At 43.2% G+C, this 17,449-nt stretch overlaps 1 protein-coding gene across 1 annotated transcript in view; it reads right to left on the bottom strand.

The window, feature by feature from the left end:
• Positions 1 to 14,818: 14,818 nt before the first annotated feature.
• Positions 14,819 to 17,449, bottom strand: part of LOC141069491 (uncharacterized) — a 29,649-nt gene continuing 27,018 nt past the window's right edge. Inside the window, exon 2 of the mRNA XM_073559090.1 lies at positions 14,819 to 16,608. Within this exon, the coding sequence (XP_073415191.1) occupies positions 14,988 to 16,079 (1,092 nt within the window). The 5' untranslated portion in view covers positions 16,080 to 16,608 and the 3' untranslated portion in view covers positions 14,819 to 14,987. The remainder of the gene's footprint in view (positions 16,609 to 17,449) is intronic.

Genomic DNA, 17,449 nt, shown 5'->3' with positions numbered 1-17,449 from the left:
TTCTCAACATCATAATTTCTCTCTGCTGGTGAAAAGTTTTAGAAAGAAAAGCACATGAATGCAGGTTAGTCAGAGTTTTGGACCCCTGCAATAAGACTGCCCCCACTCCGATCTCTGAAGCATCCACCTCAACAATGAATGTTTCTTGAAGATCAGATTGGATCAGAATGGGTGCGGACATAAAACACTCTTTTAATCTTTCAAAAGCCCTGATAGATCCAAAGGGAGTTTGTAGCTATATTCCGCGCTGCCGCTTTAGACAAATTCCAGTTCCTATCTTCAAAAAGGGGAAGAAGGTGGACCCAGGCAACTATAGGCCGGTGAGTCTGACTTCTATACCAGGAAAGATCTTTGAACAAATTATTAAACAACATGTATGTCAGTACCTGGATAAGAATGAAGTGATTAAACAGAGTCAGCATGGGTTTGTAACTAATAAGTCATGTCAGACTAACTTAATTTCCTTCTATGACAGAATCACTGATTGGGTGGATCAGGGAAATGCTGTAGATATAGTATATCTTGACTTCAGCAAAGCATTTGACAAAGTATCTCATACAATCCTTATTGAAAAAATGACTAAGTATGGAATGGACAAGGCAACTGTTAGGTGGATTTATAACTGGCTTAGTGATCGGACCCAAAGAGGGGTCGTAAATGGCTGCACATCCAGTTGGAAGAATGTATCAAGTGGGGTACCACAGGGCTCTGTCCTGGGCCCTGTATTGTTCAACATCTTTATCAACGATTTAGATGAAGGAATTGAGGGTAAATTGATTAAATTTGCTGATGACACAAAGCTAGGAGGGATAGCTAATACTAGAGAAGAGAAAGAGAGGATTCAAAAAGATATAAATAAACTGGAGCAGTGGGCAGCAACTAACAGAATGGTTTTTAACAGGGAAAAGTGCAAAGTACTACATCTGGGCAATAAAAATGAAAAAAGCATATACAGAATGGGAGGAATAGGGCTAAGCAACAGCACATGTGAAAAAGACTTGGGTATACTAATAGATCACAGACTGAAGTCAACAGTGTGATGCAGCAGCAAAAAAGGCAAATGCAATTCTAGGATGTATTAACAGAAGCATGCAGTCTAGATCACGTGAAGTCATTATTGCCCTCTACTCCTCTTTGGTCAGACCTCATCTAGAATATTGTGTCCAGTTGTGGGCACCACATTTTAAAAAAGACATCAACAAACTGGAGCAAGTTCAGAAAAGAGTGACCAGAATGGTGACCGGTCTGCAAACCCTGTCTTATGAAGAAAGGTTGCAGGATTTGGGAATGTTTAGTTTGCAAAAGAGAAGACTGAGTGGAGACTTAATAGCTGTCTACAAATATTTAAAGGGCTGTCACATTGTAGAAGGATCATCTTTATTCTCATTTGCACAAGGAAAGACTAGAAGCAATGGGATGAAACTGAATGGAAGGAGACACAGATTAGATATTAGAAAAAACTTTTTGACAGTTAGAGTGATCAATGAGTGGAACAGGCTGCCACGAGAAGTGGTGAATTCTCCTTCAATGGAAGTCTTCAAACAGAGGCTGGACAGACATCTGACTGGGATGATTTAGCGAATCCTGCTTTGAGCAGGGGGTTGGACCAGATGGCCCAGGAGGTCCCTTCCAACTCTAAGATTCTATGATTTCCTTTTTTCCATTAGGGTTAGGGCTAGAGTTAAGGCTAAGGCTAGGGTTAGGGCTGAGATTAGGGTTAGGGGTGTGTTGGGGTTAGGGTTGGAGTTAGAATTGGGGGGTTTCCACTGTTTAGGCACATCAGGGGCTCTCCAAACGCAACATGGCATCTGATCTCAATTCCAGCCAATTCTGCGTTGAAAAAGTCAAACGGTGCTCTTTCCCTTCCAAGCTCTGCCATGCGCCCAAACAGTGGTTTACCCCCACATATGGGGTATCAGCGTACTCAGGACAAATTGGACAACTTTTGGGGTCCAATTTCTCATGTTACCCTTGGGAAAATAAAAAAATTGGGGACTAAAAGATCATGTTTATGGAAAATATGATTTTTTTTTATTTTCATGCCCGGGCATTATAAACTTCTGTGAAGCACTTGGGGGTTCAAAGTGCTCACCACACATCTAGATAAGTTCCTTGGGGGGTCTAGTTTCCCAAATGGGGTCACTTGTGGGGGGTTTCCACAGTTTAGGCACATCAGGGGCTCCCCAAACGTGACATGACACCCGCAGACCATTCCATCAAAGTCTGCATTCCAAAACGTCACTTCTTCCCTTCCGAGCCCCGATGTGTGCCCATACAGTAGTTTTCTTCCACATATGGGTTATCAGCGTACTCAGGACAAATTGGACAACAACATTTGGGGTCCAGTTTCTCATGTTACCCTTGGGAGAATAAAAAAATTGGGGACTAAAAGATCATGATTGTGGAAAAAATATGATTTTTTTATTTCCACGCCCGGGCGTTATAAACTTCAGTGAAGCACTTGGGGGTTCAAAGTGTTCACCACACATCTAGATAAGTTCCTTGGGGGGGTCTGGTTTCCAAAATGGGGTAAATTGTGGGGGTTTTCACTGTTTAGGCACATTAGGGGCTCTCCAAACGCGACATGGCGCCCTATCTCAATTTCAGCCAATTTTGCGTTAAACGGTGCTCCTTCCCTTCCTATCTCTGCCATGCACCCAAACAGTGGTTTACCCCCACATGTGGGGTATTAGCATACTCAGGACAAATTGCACAATAACTTTTGGGGTCCTGTTATCCTTGGGAAAATAAAAATTGGGGGCGAAAAGATCATTTTTATGGAAAAAATATGATTTTTTAAATTTTACGGCTGTATATTATAAACTTATGTGTGTCATGATCCAGGTTGGATATGGCAGGTTTTGAATAAGTAACTTTTTTTTTCCTTTGAGCTGGTTGCTTAGAGTTGGTTTTGCCCCCGGTGACCATTAGGGTTATTACACAGTGGTGTCTTTAGTTCTAGTTTGCCCCCGGTGGTGGTGAGCGTTATTGCACGGGAATCTCTAACAGGTGTGAGACTCTGGCTCCTAACTATAAAGGTGTGTCAGGTGTTCTCACTCACTGTTGGTGATATTGGTGTTTTCCAACCATCCTTGGTGAAGGAAGGAGCTAGAGAGAGTTCCTGGCAGCTCAGTCAGAATCCTGGAGTGGTAGCTATGGTGTCAGCAAGTTCTGGCAAAGCTTGGAGGAGTGGCAGTTATGGTGTCAGCGAGGAGTTCTTGTAAAGCATGGTGGAGTGGCAGCTATGGTGTCAGCGAGTTCTTGCAAAGCTTGGTGGAGTGGCAGCTATGGTGAAAGCTGTACTCAGATGCTGGAATCTGTTGCTGGAAGAGAGCTGCACTCAGATGCTGGACTCTGTTGCTGGAAAGCTGCACTCAGATGCTGGACTCTGTTGCTGGAAAGCTGCACTCGGATGCTGGACTCGGTTGCTGTAAAGCTGCACTCAGATGCGGGACTCTGTTGCTGGAAAGCTGCACTCAGGTGTTGGATCCGGTTGGAGGAAAAGATGCACTCAGGTGTCGGACTCTGTTGCTTGGAGCATTAGCATCAGAGCAAAACTAAGTGGTGTTTCCCTGTTTGTCACTTTCCTCAATGTGTTTTAGTGCAGTGGTGGGATTAGTTTCTGCACTGTCCACTTCACTAGTAAGGGATTGGTTCAGGGCGAGCTAGGGATTTCAGGTATCCTGATGGGCGCCCCGGTGCGGAACCGGCCTAGGGATCGTTAGGAGTGTAGAGACACTGAGTCAGGGGAGTGCAGGAGGTCTCCACGTCCCCGTTCCCTATCGCAGGGCCACCATTGTAATTGTTTTCCTGGTTTTCCCCTTTATTCTGAAATTCGCCCTGCTAGAGGTGGTGTATCCAGACATACGTGTACTACTGAAATTCGCCTGCTGGAGGCGGTGTATCCGGCTGCATGTTCTTTTATTTAAATTTGCCCTGCTGGAGGCGGTGTATCCAGGGTCATGCATGTCATATAAATTCGCCCTGCTGAAGGCGATGTCCAGTCTCACGTGACCATGACATTGTGAAGCCCATGGAGGTTCAAAGTTCTCACCACACATCTAGATAAGTTCCTTGGGGGGGTCTGTTGTGAATTCACTTTCTGGCCTACCTCTGGTTGCTGGTGAAGGTAGTGGAGATGGTTGTATTGACAGAGGGGTCGCAAGTTCTCTTTCTGGGCTCCCTCTGGTGGTTATGGAGCTGATCTTATTAACAGAGGCCTGCCACCTGATAATGAGGATGATTGGACATTGGGAGTTTCTGACTGGATTTAAGACAGCCGTCTCCCTCTATCCCTGCTGGTGATTTTTTCCTGCCTCCTGAGGTCTGTTTCCAGCTCAGTTCCTGCATGCTCAAGCTAAGTGTTCTTTTGCTATGGTTCACATTTGATTTGGTTTTGTCTATTTCAGTTTTGTGTGGTCAGCCATCCCCCGCTGGGGCTGTGCTGAATTTCAATCCTTATATTACTGTTTGAGCCAGTTTGTTTTTGTTCCTTATTAGATTGGCCTCTCTTTGCTCTGTTTTCAGAATATACCAGAGTGCTGATATAGTGGGTGAAGTCTAGTGACTTCAGTATTTTTTCTATCAGACGTGTTGGGCATTTTTTGCAGGGTTTTGTGCGTGATTACAGACAGTGTCTTTCCGTTCCTGTCTAGTTAGTTTGGGCCCCATCGTTTGCTCAGCCTATTTTCCTACCTGTTTGTGTTTTCATCTTGTCTCACCGACAATATATGTTTGGGGCTATCTATTCCTTTGGGGTCTGCTCTGGGGCAGTTTAGATTTCCCCTTTCTTGCTTTAGGCTTATTTAGTTCTCTGGCTGTGGCGAGGCATCTAGAATCATCGTAGGTACGCTCCACGGCTACTGCTAGTTGTGTGGATAGGATCAGGGGTCTGCAATCTGCTTAGTTACCAACCTCTTTGGTTTTCTGTGGCTTAGCTTGGTCTTGCTTTCCTCCTTGGTGACCCAATCATAACAGGGGTCTAGTTTCCAAAATGGTGTCATTTGTGGGGGGTTTCCACTGTTTAGACACATCAGAGGCTCTCCAAATGCGATATGGCGTCAAGCCAATTCTGTGCTGAAAAAGTCAAACGGCACTCATTCCCTTCCGAGCTCTGCCATATGCCCAAACAGTGGTTTACCCCCACACATGGGGTGTCGGCGTACTCAGGACAAATTGCACAGTAACTTTTGGGTTCCTATTTCCCTTGGGAAAATAAAAATTGGGGGTGAAAAGGTAATTTTTGTGTAAAAAATGATTTTTTTTAATTGTACGGCTATATGTTATAAACTTCTGTGAAGCCCTTGGGAGTTCAAAGTTCTTACCACACATCTAGATAAGTTCCTTGGGGGGTATAGTTGCCAAAATTGTGTCATTTGTGCGGGGTTTCCACTGTTTAGGCACATCAGGAGCTCTCCAAACGTGGCGTGCGATCTCAATTCCAGACAATTTTGCATTGAAAAAGTAAAGCGGCGCTCCTTTCCCTCTGAGCTCTGCCATGAGCCGAAAGAGTGGTTCTCCCCACATATCAGGTGTCAGCGTACTCAGGACAAATTGCACAATAACTTTTGCAGTCCAATTTCTCCTGTTACCCTTGGTAAAATAAAAAAATTGGAACTGAAGTAATTTTGTGAAAAAAAGATAAATGTTCATTTTTTTTAAATATTCAAAAAATTCCTGTGAAGCACCTGAAGGGTTAATAAACGTCTTGAATGTGGTTTTGAGTACCGTCAAGGGTGCAGTTTTTAGAATGGTGTCACTTTTGGGTATTTTCTATCATGTAGACCCCTCAAAGTGACATCAAATGTGATGTGGTCCATGAAAAAAAATGGTGTTGTAAAAATGAGAAATCGCTGGTCAACTTCCTTATAACTTCCTAGCAAAAAAAAATTTTGGTTCCAAAATTGTGCTGATGTAAAATAGACATGTGGGAAATGTTACTTATTAAGTTTTTTGTGTGCCATATCTCTGTGATTTAAGGGCCTAAAAATTCAAATTTGGAAAATTGCAAAATTTTCACCAAATTTCCATTTTTTTCACAAATAAAAGCAAGTTATATGAATGAAATTTTACCACTAAAATGAAGTACAATATGTCACGAGAAAACAATGTCAGAATCACCAGGATCCATGGAAGCGTTCCAGAGTTATTGCATCATAAATGGACAGTGGTCAGAATTGCAAAAATTGACCTGATCATTAACGTGCAAACTACCCTTGGGGGGTAAAGGGGTTAATCCCCTTATTTTCAGGGGAACAAAATTGCTGCCAGATGCTTTTTTCTCTCAGTATAGAAAACACATGAACATTTAGCTCAGATGAGTCCTCACGTGTATGGAGGAGAGATAGCTGCCTGGGGAGTATCGGTGGTCATATGACATTAAGACTGGAGTCACACCTCACACCCCCAATAAGGATGGAGTCACACCTCACAAAGAGGTTCTCAAGGCAACCTCTGTGTGAGCCACCAGCTGTAACCTGCGGTAACTTTATGATACCGTTCGTCACTGCTGCTGGTTTCCATTCTACTCTCAGCGTGTTCAGGTGGCCGTGGTGGGTGGTAATGTTATTGATGCCGCCGCTTATCATAGCCTATGGATGTAGTCGGGGATCGCCGTGGGGCATCCATATAATGGATTTACAGCGACCCCTGTAGATTTTTTTTGCTAATAAATGGGTAAAAGAGGGTAATTGTTAGGGAATGATTTTTACAATTAAAGGGAATCTGTCACCCACGGGACGTATATGACCTATTAATATGGGCATACAGGTAATAGAAATGTTACACTAGTCCTACCTCTATGCCTCATATTAATGGTTGCTGAGAAATATTATATTCTTTCTTTATGCTAATGATTTCATCCAGGCTCCAGGGCTTGTAGTGCCTGAAATAAATCCTGCTTCCTGTCTTCATTATAATACTTACCCCGTCCCAGCAGCGTCAGTTACGGCCCCGAAATCCTGTGCCTCCACTCCTCAGAAATAATGTCTCATACCTCATCCTCCCTTTAGAGGACTTTATTCAACTATGCATCTGAATTGATCAAAGACTCACTGAATGAAAAAGGAAAAACTGAGTATTTGGAAACACCCCTAACTACTCCTTTACTCATTGAGCCTTAAAACACCAACAGGAAATGAAAAGTATGCTTGAACCTATGCAAATTGATGCAATCTATAAACCTCTCTCTGCAGTAGAAAAGGAGAGGCAACGTACAGAAAATTGATGCCTCTATTGTGGGGGCACTGGACATTTTGCCAACAACTGTCCTAATAAAATGAACATAGCTTTCACAAATGCCAAAACTGAAAGCGATTTAGACCTTTCTGAGTGGTCAGATCAGGTTATGGAGACCATCTGTAATGCAGGATAAAGGCAAAGAGCAATTACCATCATCTCATTTTGTGGTTCCCATACAGGTTATAATTGCGAGCCAAAAAATACAATGCTCTGCCATGTTAGATTCCGGAGCAGGAGTAAATTTTATGGACTTACAATTTACACTTGATAATAACATTGCAAGTAGGTCTAAATCCATGCTAATTGATATGCAAAATGTGAATGGATAACCTTCATCTTCTAGACCTGTTACTCACGAGTAGAGATGAGCGAATATCGTCGGCTTCCTCCTTATTCGGCAAGCTATAGCGCTTACCGAAGAAGCTTCAGCGGAAACCTGGAGCGCTCCTGATAATCAGGTGTCCGGCACCGCAACTGCATGTCGCGGCAGTGTGACAATCACAATACAAAGGCTCTCCATACATGTGTTGTGACTGTCACACAGCTGCGACACATGCAGCTGCAGTGCTGGACACATCATTTATCGGGAGCGCTCCAGATTTCCGGGTTCACGCTGCAGCTTCTTCGGTAAGCGCTATAGCTGAGGGAGCCGACGAAGTTTGCTCATCTCTACTCACGAGACAATTGAACTCTAAATCTGTATTGAACCAAGTCATCATGAAGAGGTTAGTTTCCATCTTATTTCATCTCCAAAATTTATAGTTATTCTAGGAATTCCTTGGTTTTCAATTCATAAACAATCAACTGGGCATCAAGGACCATTACCTTTCCCTCTGAGCACTATAAGAACAATTGCCATGCCAAACAAATTCAAGTAACTGAGATTTCTCATCAGAATGCTGATAAACTACCACCTCTGTACCATTAGTTCAGTGAGGTCTGCAGTAAGAAGAAAGCCGATCAACTTCCTCTTCCTCGTCTTATGACTGTCCCATTGAATTGCTTCCTGGAGCATCTATTCCATTTGGGTGAATTTATGATCTTTCTGAACGTGAATTGAAAGTACTAAAGGAATACCTAGATGAAAATTTAGAGAAAGGCTTCATTCAACCTTCTTCTTCGCCAGCTGGAGCAACCTTGTTTTTTGAAGAAAAGAAACACTCAACCCTGCACCCATGTGTTGTTTACATGGAAATAAGATTGTCATTAAAAATCGCTACCCATTCCCCTTAATTCCTGAGTTGCTTGAGAGTCTGTGTTCTGTCAAGATTTTTTTTTACCAAACTCGATCAAAGAGTGGCTTATAATTTCATACTAATTCGCCTGGGAGATGAGTGGAAAACCACCTTTAGAACTAGATATGGACATTTTGAATACCTGGTTATGTCTTTTGGCCCTAGCAAAGCAGGGAAGGAGGACTGAAGGAGTATCGCAAGCATGTCCAGTTAGTCCTGAAACGTCTACAAGAAAATAAACTATATCAAACTCCAAAAATGTGAATTTGAACAAACCAGGCCTCAATACCAGGGATATATCATCTCCCCAGAAGGTCTGAGCATGGATCCCAGTAATATCACAGCGGTAGTTGACTGGCTTACCTCAATAAATCTAAAAGAAGTCTAGCACTTTATAGGATTTGCAAATTTCTACAAAAGATTCATTGAAAATTTTTCAAAAATTATTTTACCAATTACTTCACTCACAAAAAAAACCCCAAAGTGTTTTCCTGGTCTCCAGAGGCACAAGTGGCTTTTGACATATTAAAGACTCTTATTACTTCCACACCATTACTAGTCCATCTAAATCCTGATCTGCTGTTTGTTGTTGAAGTAGACGCCTCAGACTCTGCGGTGGGAGACGTTTTATCACAGCAAGTTAGTCACAAGATGCAGTATCATTCATATGCATTCCTTTGTTATACCATGTCATCTCCAGAAAAGAATTATGACATTGGAAATAAAAAAACTTTTAGCTATGAAAGTCGCCTTCTACAAACAGAGACATCTTTTGGAAAGGGCCAATCATCCCGCTACTGTCCTTACGGAGCACAAAAATTTAGAATTCATCTGTACAGCTAAGATGCTGTTAGCAAGACAAGCACGTTGGGTTTTTCTCCAAGTTTAATTTTAAATTTTCTTATCGACCTGGTTCAAGAATGGACAAGGCTGATCCACTGTCCAGGATATTTACCAAACCTCAGGAGAGATCTTACACTGACTGTTCCAATTTAACCCAAAACATTTTTGGGGAATACTGGACACCAACTATCATAGTTTTATGACTATAAGACCCACACCTGTCCATAAGACGGGTGTGGAAAATAGCAAAAAAAAGATGGGGGTCCTCACAGGAGGCATGGTCCCTTACTCAGGATGCCAGCGGTGGCAGAAGTGGGGCAATGCTGCAGTCCCAAGGTATCCCAGGGGTGTGATGCTGCGTGTCAGGTGTCAGCGGTGAGGCAGAGCAGAGTGCATTGCATGCAGCAGGGTCCCTTCCTCAGGATGCGGGCGGCAGTAATGTGGCGATGCTGCGGCCTGGTGTCCACGGTGTGCAGAGCCTAATGCATGATTGGTTTCTCGGTGGCCATTTTCCTGAGGCCACGTGTGCGCAGATTGAGATCTCGGCGGCCCTCAGTGTCAGGAAAATGGCTGCCGAGATCTCAGTCTGCAAACGCGATGCCTCCGGCGGCCATTTTCCTGAAGCCGAGGATCGCCGAGATCTCAATCTGCGCACGCGCAGCCTCTGGTGGTCATTTTCCTGAAGCCCACAGCCTCAGGAAAATGAAGCGCAAGAGGTCAGCTGAGATCTCAATCCGCGCACGTGCCCCCTCCGGCGGCCCACGATTTCAGGAAGATGGCGGCAGGGAAACCAATGATGCACTCTGCACTGCTCACCGCCGACACCAAACTTCAGCATCGCCACACTTCTGCTGCCGCCGGTTCCCTGCGGAAGAGACGCTACTACACCACTGCAGCAACCCCTCGGTAAGCCTGCATTCAGACTATAAGACGTACCTCCCCATTTTCCTCACAATTATTTTGGGGAAAAAGTGCGTCACAGATTAAAGATGGAAACCTGATTTCTTAACCATCCTTCTAAAGGCATTGTTCTTTCTTCTAAGGAGGGGTTTTCGATGCAGAACCATCAAATATACGTCCTCGAATCTGCTCGACTTGAAGTGCTCAAACTTGTCCATGATTCTAAACTTGTAGGACACCATAGAGTCATGAAAACGCAAGAACTACTACTATGTTCTTTTTGGTGACCTAATTGTAGGACGGATGTGAGAAAATAAATTTCCTGTTTAACATGTGCACGGAACAAGACACCACGATCCTCACCTCTAGGACTCTTCTAACCTTTTCCAGTTCCATCCAGGCCTTATGGATCAATCTCAATGGATTTTATTGTAGACCTACCTCCGTCTAAGGAAATGACTGTTATCCTTGTTGTGGTGGATCGGCTCACAAAGATGGCCCATTTTATTCCAACTAAAGTAATTCCTACCACTGAACAAACCGCAGAATTAGTGGTCAAAGCGATAGTTAGGCTGCATGGAATTGCTGACAATGTAATTTCTGATAGAGGTGTTCAGTTTACATCAACATTTTGGAAAACCTTCTGTACAGCTTTAGGAATTACTGTCAACTTGTCTACTGCCTTCCACCCACAATCCAATGGCCAGACTAAAAGAACTGACCAAATTCTTGAACAATACTTGTTTTATTTCTAACCTTCACTATGACTGGGTTAGTCCAGTCAAAATACGGTTTGACCCGGAACAAATTCCAAGAAAGCGTTTTATGATTGTGTTTATTACTATTATATGTGGGGAACAACATATTAAAAGTTTTCCAAAAACATCACCACAAAAGTCCTAACTATGACGTCATAAGACGATGACATCCATTGCACTAAAAATAACAAATATTTCCCTATTTCAAAGCTGTAGCTTTAGGTTACAGAAGAGTTTGCATTTTGTATACTATATATTTTCATATAACAATTTTTATACAAAGTTTTATACTAACTACATGGACAGGCGAGGTCATGACGTCATCAATGACATCATGACATATGTATATTTCTAGAAATTATAGAATTAATACACAGTACATTTTAAGACCTACTTCATCACTGAATAAGCGAGTCAGGTCAATAGTCATTATTTTCATCATCAGACACTGCTTCCTCACTCATATTGTCACAATGCCCTTCTTGACATGGTCCGCATACTCGTGAACAGGTAAGTCCGTGTCTTTTACAAGTGCACCGAAGTGTACTACAACCACGAGAACAATTGCAGTGAATTATTTTCAGAAGTGTTTCTGGCGCGGGTGAAGTACCCATCATCACTGGAACTAGACTGTTGTTCTGCAATTCCCATCCAGTAGTGTCCATGGCCTCACCATTGTCCATCCAAAGCATCACTTGGAGGTAACTCCGAAGGGCATGATACTTCGTTGCAGAGGAGGTCGGTGGCAGTCGTTCAGGTGTAACAAAGATTTTGGCTGAACCAACTTTTTTGCAGAGAGTAGAATACCTCATTGCAGACAGATTGTCTCCAGGTTTGCCCTCGAACAATGCCACCATCGCTTTACACCCAGTGTCTTCAATCTCAGCTCTGTTTTAGGTGTGGAAAAGATTTTAGCATAGCTATTTAAGACCAAGTCTCCCTTCAAAACCTTGTGTAGACCGAGTTTTTTTCCGATTCCAAAAACAGCGGAAGTGGTATCGCAACCCGTGAATGCATGAAGGAACAGAAGACTGCTGCAGACATGGTTTCCCAGGAACTTCTTCATAACCTTAATGTCGTATACTGTTGCAGGACTCCCTTTATCAGAGTAGAAATAAAGCTTGTTGCCATCGCTGGTTGACGCGTGATGAAGTAACAACACCAAAAATCTGTATCTTCGCCAATGAGACTAGTACTTTTGCTGGATGACATTGACACTGCTGCCTTAACAATCTCCACATCTGCATCCCCCTCTGATTGTATTACATGGCAACCTCTGTCATTCATGCGCTGTGAAACGAGATTGATAAGAGACTGTTTGTTCTCCACATTCGAAAGGAAGTCCTCCTTTTTCCAGACAAATTTCGTTCCTTCAGCAATGTTCACTTTGTTACTTGTTCGTTTTTTGCCCCGTCGCTGATGGGTAATGTCCTTAGTGTTTGGTCCTCCAATGTAACCATCAAATACTATCGTAGCCTTACCATAGTGCTTTTTTGTGAGAGATGCATAGTCATCAGCGATTGAACAATATGTCTTTCCTTCTGACCACTTCAGTCGATGGAGAAGAGAACCTCCGTCAAGAACATAATGTTCCACTTCTGGTACATCCTTGAGTACTGCGTCATCTGAACTCTGTTCTTTTATAGCAGCCATCAGTTGTGCTTTGTTTGGTTTGCGTAAGAGATGTTTTGCCTCAAAGGGTATGGTGAAAGTTCATAGGCCATAACCTCATCAAGGGAAAGATCAGCAGTTTGAGACACCACAAGAAACCTTTAGAACAAAAGAGCGGGGTCTATTGTTTTGTCCTTAGCAATGTCAATAGCCTCACTGGATGCCAGGGTCTTGGCTTTCATTGACCGCTTGTACTTAACTGAAAACAGTGATTAACCCTCCATAGTTGCCACTATTTCTCTGCCAATGGTGAACAGGTTATGGACATTCACAACCTTATTTGCATTGACACCGGTGATAGTGTTGCGAAGAGACACTTTATCAGAGAAAGGTGAAAAGGTCTCGAGTTTATCTGCAATTTTCTCCAGGTCTTCACAATCTCTTCTCGTCCTTCACGTTCTTGCCTTCTTGTGTTGTTCACTGGTATCAAAACTCTAGCGTGTGAAACCCTACATTGCATCACTGTAGGAAGAGGACACTGGCACAGACAGAGTCCACAAGGCCCTCTGATGTTCGGACATTCCACTTCCTCTGGTGAGTCCTCCTGCAGTTTTTAGGGAGCGCATCAGAGCTTGCTCGATGACTAGGTCGCAACCCAGGCCTGCCCAGTACTGATCAGTCCGCCTTACAACATGCAAGCCATTCATAAATCTATGGAAGACTGATGGCATATCATCTTCCAGAGTGGTCATAGACTGGAGGTAAAGGTAGGTGGCCTTCACATAGTTCCCATGCCCAGCAGCTGCAAGAATGGGCAAACATTCGGCTACAGCATGAAGGTGCATCAGCCAGGATCCTGTACGATCGGCCTCGATAATCTCCTTTGGAATTCCAACCATCTGTTGGTAATTCAGCCATAGTTTACTGGTGCGAGAGTGAGCGGATAATCCGTTTCTTTTGGTGGACAAGAGGTGGACAATTTCACTAAGGCAGGTAGAAGTGATGACCGAATTCAAGTCACTCTCCCCTGTCAGTGTCCAAGCATACAACTGCTCAAGTTCTTGCAACAGGTCTGCAAAACCGGGATGGTCGCAAAGTACTTTGTCTGCAACTTGCTGAGTAAGACACTGATCAAGGAGGAGATGGCCATGAACTGCACGCTGAACTGCCTTTCCAGTCATGATGTGTTGCACAGCATTGTCACCATAAATTGTTCCCAAGATCTCTTTGATTCCACTCCCATCCATCAACGTTCCTATGGCACCCATAAGATTCATCAATGTGTGGAAGCTCCCGAGCATCAGGACAACATCTCGAACCGGGCTGTCTTCAGGCACCTCGTGTTTGATTTCTGATGCTTTCCAGTAGAGTGGCTGATCGAATGTAACAACTGCAGCGGATCGGTGTTTATCAGCAAGGTTGCACAGATACTCAAGAGTAGAGAAGATGCATGACTAGCTAATACTAGAGAAGAGAGAGAGAGGATTCAAAAAGATTTAAATAAACTGGAGAAGTGGGCAGTAACTAACAGAATGGTTTTTAACAGGGAGAAATGCAAAGTACTACATCTGGGCAATAAAAATGAAAAAAGCATATATAGAATGGGAGGAATAGGGCTAAGTGACAGCACATGTGAAAAAGACTTGGGTATACTAATAGATCACAGACTGAATATGAGTCAACAGTGTGATGCAGCAGCAAAAAAGGCAAATGCAGTTCTAGGATGTATTAACAGAAGCATACAGTCTAGATCACGTGAAGTCATTATTTCCCTCTACTCCTCTTTGGTCAGACCTCATCTGGAATATTGTGTCCAGTTTTGGGCACCACATTTTAAAAAAGACATCAACAAACTGGAGCAAGTTCAGAAAAGAGCGACCAGAATGGTGACCGGTCTGCAAACCCTGTCTTATGAGGAAAGGTTGCAGGATTTGGGAATGTTTAGTTTGCAAAAGAGAAGACTGAGAGGAGACTTAATTGCTGTCTACAAATATCTAAAGGGCTGTCACATTGTAGAAGGCTCAACTTTATTCTCATTTGCACAAGGAAAGACTAGAAGCAATGGGATGAAACTGAATGGGAGGAGACACAGATTAGATATTAGAAAAAACTTTTTGACAGTTAGAGTGATCAATGAGTGGAACAGGCTGCCACGAGAAGTGGTGAGTTCTCCTTCAATGGAAGTCTTCAAACAGAGGCTGGACAGACATCTGACTGGGATGATTTAGCGAATCCTGCTTTGAGCAGGGGGTTGGACCAGATGGCCCAGGAGGTCCCTTCCAACTCTACGATTCTATGATTCTATGATTCTATGACTTGTCTCCGGAATACATGTCAATGATGGGCAGGAAGATTACCGAAGACGACCCCGGATGATCACAGTCTTTATGTAGCATGTGCATCATTCCATTCCAGCTCGGTGCAGGCTGTTTGAAGCGTAAGACATCTCCCACAATACATCACCACGATGGTCAATGGCGTCGAGAAATGGCAAGGGCTTGAATTTTATGTTTCGGCGAGTGTGTTTTGCGAAACGGTATACCCTTACATCAACTCTGCTTTGTTCAACTATCTCCAAATCCGCAGTCTTCCGTCTGAGAACAGTGCGACTGACCTTCTTTCCTGGAGTCACACTAGCTACCATCCCCATGCCGTGGAAAGCCCCCTTCCCATCTAACGTGATTAAATTATGATCGACATTGTCCGCAGCGAACAGCAGTGCCGTATCCAGTCTGTCTATGGTACCACCGAGTACATCCTGGCCAACAGAAGCGGCAGCGTTTTCCTCGAATCGCTGAACTTCCGAATATGATGAACAATATCCCATGGCTGAGAGACTGTCTACAAGAAATCGAGACCTGAAATGATGATGGAGCTGGACTGCTAACCCAAGCTGCAATGGAGCTACTACAGCCCTGGGACGTACGGCCTGAATAACTGATTGTCCAATGCTTGCGAACTTCCTGTGAATGTCCTTTCCAACGAAGAGGGTTTCAAGCAAGCAAAGCAAACTCAGGGGGAGATAATCTAAGGCAGACTGACATTCAAGCGAAGAAGTCTTTGGATATTCATCGGTTGAAGATGGGATCTTAGACTTGATATCGCTCTTGATTAGTTTGGCCACAGTCTCTATGATGGCTCTCTTCTGGGCTTCTTCATCCGTTTCCTGACTACGGAAATAGTCCCTCAGGATTATTCTGGTCTTTTCACGGAACGTTACAATGTTAGGCAAACCTTCACACTCTGCTATGAATAGCGAATTGCCATACCTCTCCTCCAGCCTATACCTCAGCCATTTATTACTATAGGCAGCACTGTCTCCTTCTACAAGATACTCCGTCATTTTCTTTGCAAGATCTGTGACAGTCAGTTGCTCTTCATCGTTGTCCTCGAGAAATGCACACATTCTCACGAACGCTTGCTCTTGGTCCATGTTCATCGGCCTCCCTACCTTCCGCGGTTTCTTTGTAGTAGATCCACCACCATGACGCATAGGAATTCCATAATTTGTCCGAAAGTTAATGTCACATTAACGATGATACAGTCTGCAGCATGTAAGTCCTTCCCAAAGTACGCGATTCTCCCTTGAATGGTGATTGTCCAGTCATCGTTACGCTGTTTGCAATGTGACAAGATGGACCTTACAAATCCATCCGATTTGACAAAGCTATAGTTATCGAAATCACTACTAGATCTTGTCTTCACCACTTCATGTCCACAGAACATACACTGCGTCGTGCTATCATAGGATCCAGTAGACACCCGTGTACCTCTCTTGGCAGGTGAACGATGAACGGAAGTAGCTTTCTTATGCAAGTCTATTTGCTTCTTGTTTATGTAGTTCATATGACATCTCTTGTGCACCACTGCTCCAGCAGCTATCTTAGTGCTATCGCCCCTCTCAATACTGGCTTTATTGATCCCTTCAGCTCCTTTCGCACCAATCACCACTCTTTCTCCGTCATCTTCTACTTCATGGCTGCATAAGGGGAAAGTTTCTTGCCTTTCCATCATTCTCAGCTCTGTAAAAGAAGATAAATAAATTGTTAAATAATAAATATAATAATAGTAATTGTAAAAGAAATATGATAGACACTGAAAGGCGAGTCGCATTTAACATTTTACAGCTTTGGCGGCCATATTCTTTGACGTCAGATTTGGACCCTTTGTGGTAACCCTATCTTGGTAAACTTTTAGTATGATTTTCCCTACATGTAATACTACCAAAAAAAAACAATAAAACGCTTTCTTGGAATTTGTTCAGGGTAAAGGATTTTTTTGTCGTATTTTGACTGGACTAGGTGGACTATTTACCAACAGCAGAATTTGCCTTTAATAACTACAAACAGTTCTACATCCCAAAGTCCATTTTTTGCTATGGTTTACATCTGGGATTTATTTCTAATCTTTCATTAAAGACTTTGGTTCGTGCTGTTACTGGCAGACTTACAAAGTTGCAGAAAGCTCAGAAAGAACTCATTGAGATGTTACAAAAGGTCCAAGAAGATTACAAAGAAACAGCAGATAAACATCGCAAAGCCCCTCCTACCCTTCAGGTCAGTGACAAGGTTTGGCTTTCTACAAAAAAAATCTGAAAACAAGCATACCGTCTCCTAAATCAGGTCAAAAATTCATAGGACCTTATCAAATTTCTGCACAAATTAACCCAGTTGCTTTCCGTTGAAAACTTCCTAACAGCCAGAAAAAGTCCATGGTGAAGAAGAGTACATTGTGGATAAAATTCTTGACTCTAGAAGATTTAGAGGAAAAGTGCAATATTTGCTGCGATGTAGGGGTTACGGACCAGAAGATAATTCTTGGGAGCCGGAGGACAATGTCCATGCATACAGGCTTAGGCTGGGT

This window comes from Dendrobates tinctorius, unplaced genomic scaffold, assembly GCF_039654945.1.
Source record: "Dendrobates tinctorius isolate UK_male_01 unplaced genomic scaffold, ASM3965494v1 ptg000265l, whole genome shotgun sequence".
NCBI classification, from domain to species: Eukaryota; Metazoa; Chordata; class Amphibia; order Anura; family Dendrobatidae; genus Dendrobates; species Dendrobates tinctorius.
Note: the sequence above shows the minus strand (reverse complement) of the source record. Positions and strands in the feature narration are given on the sequence as shown.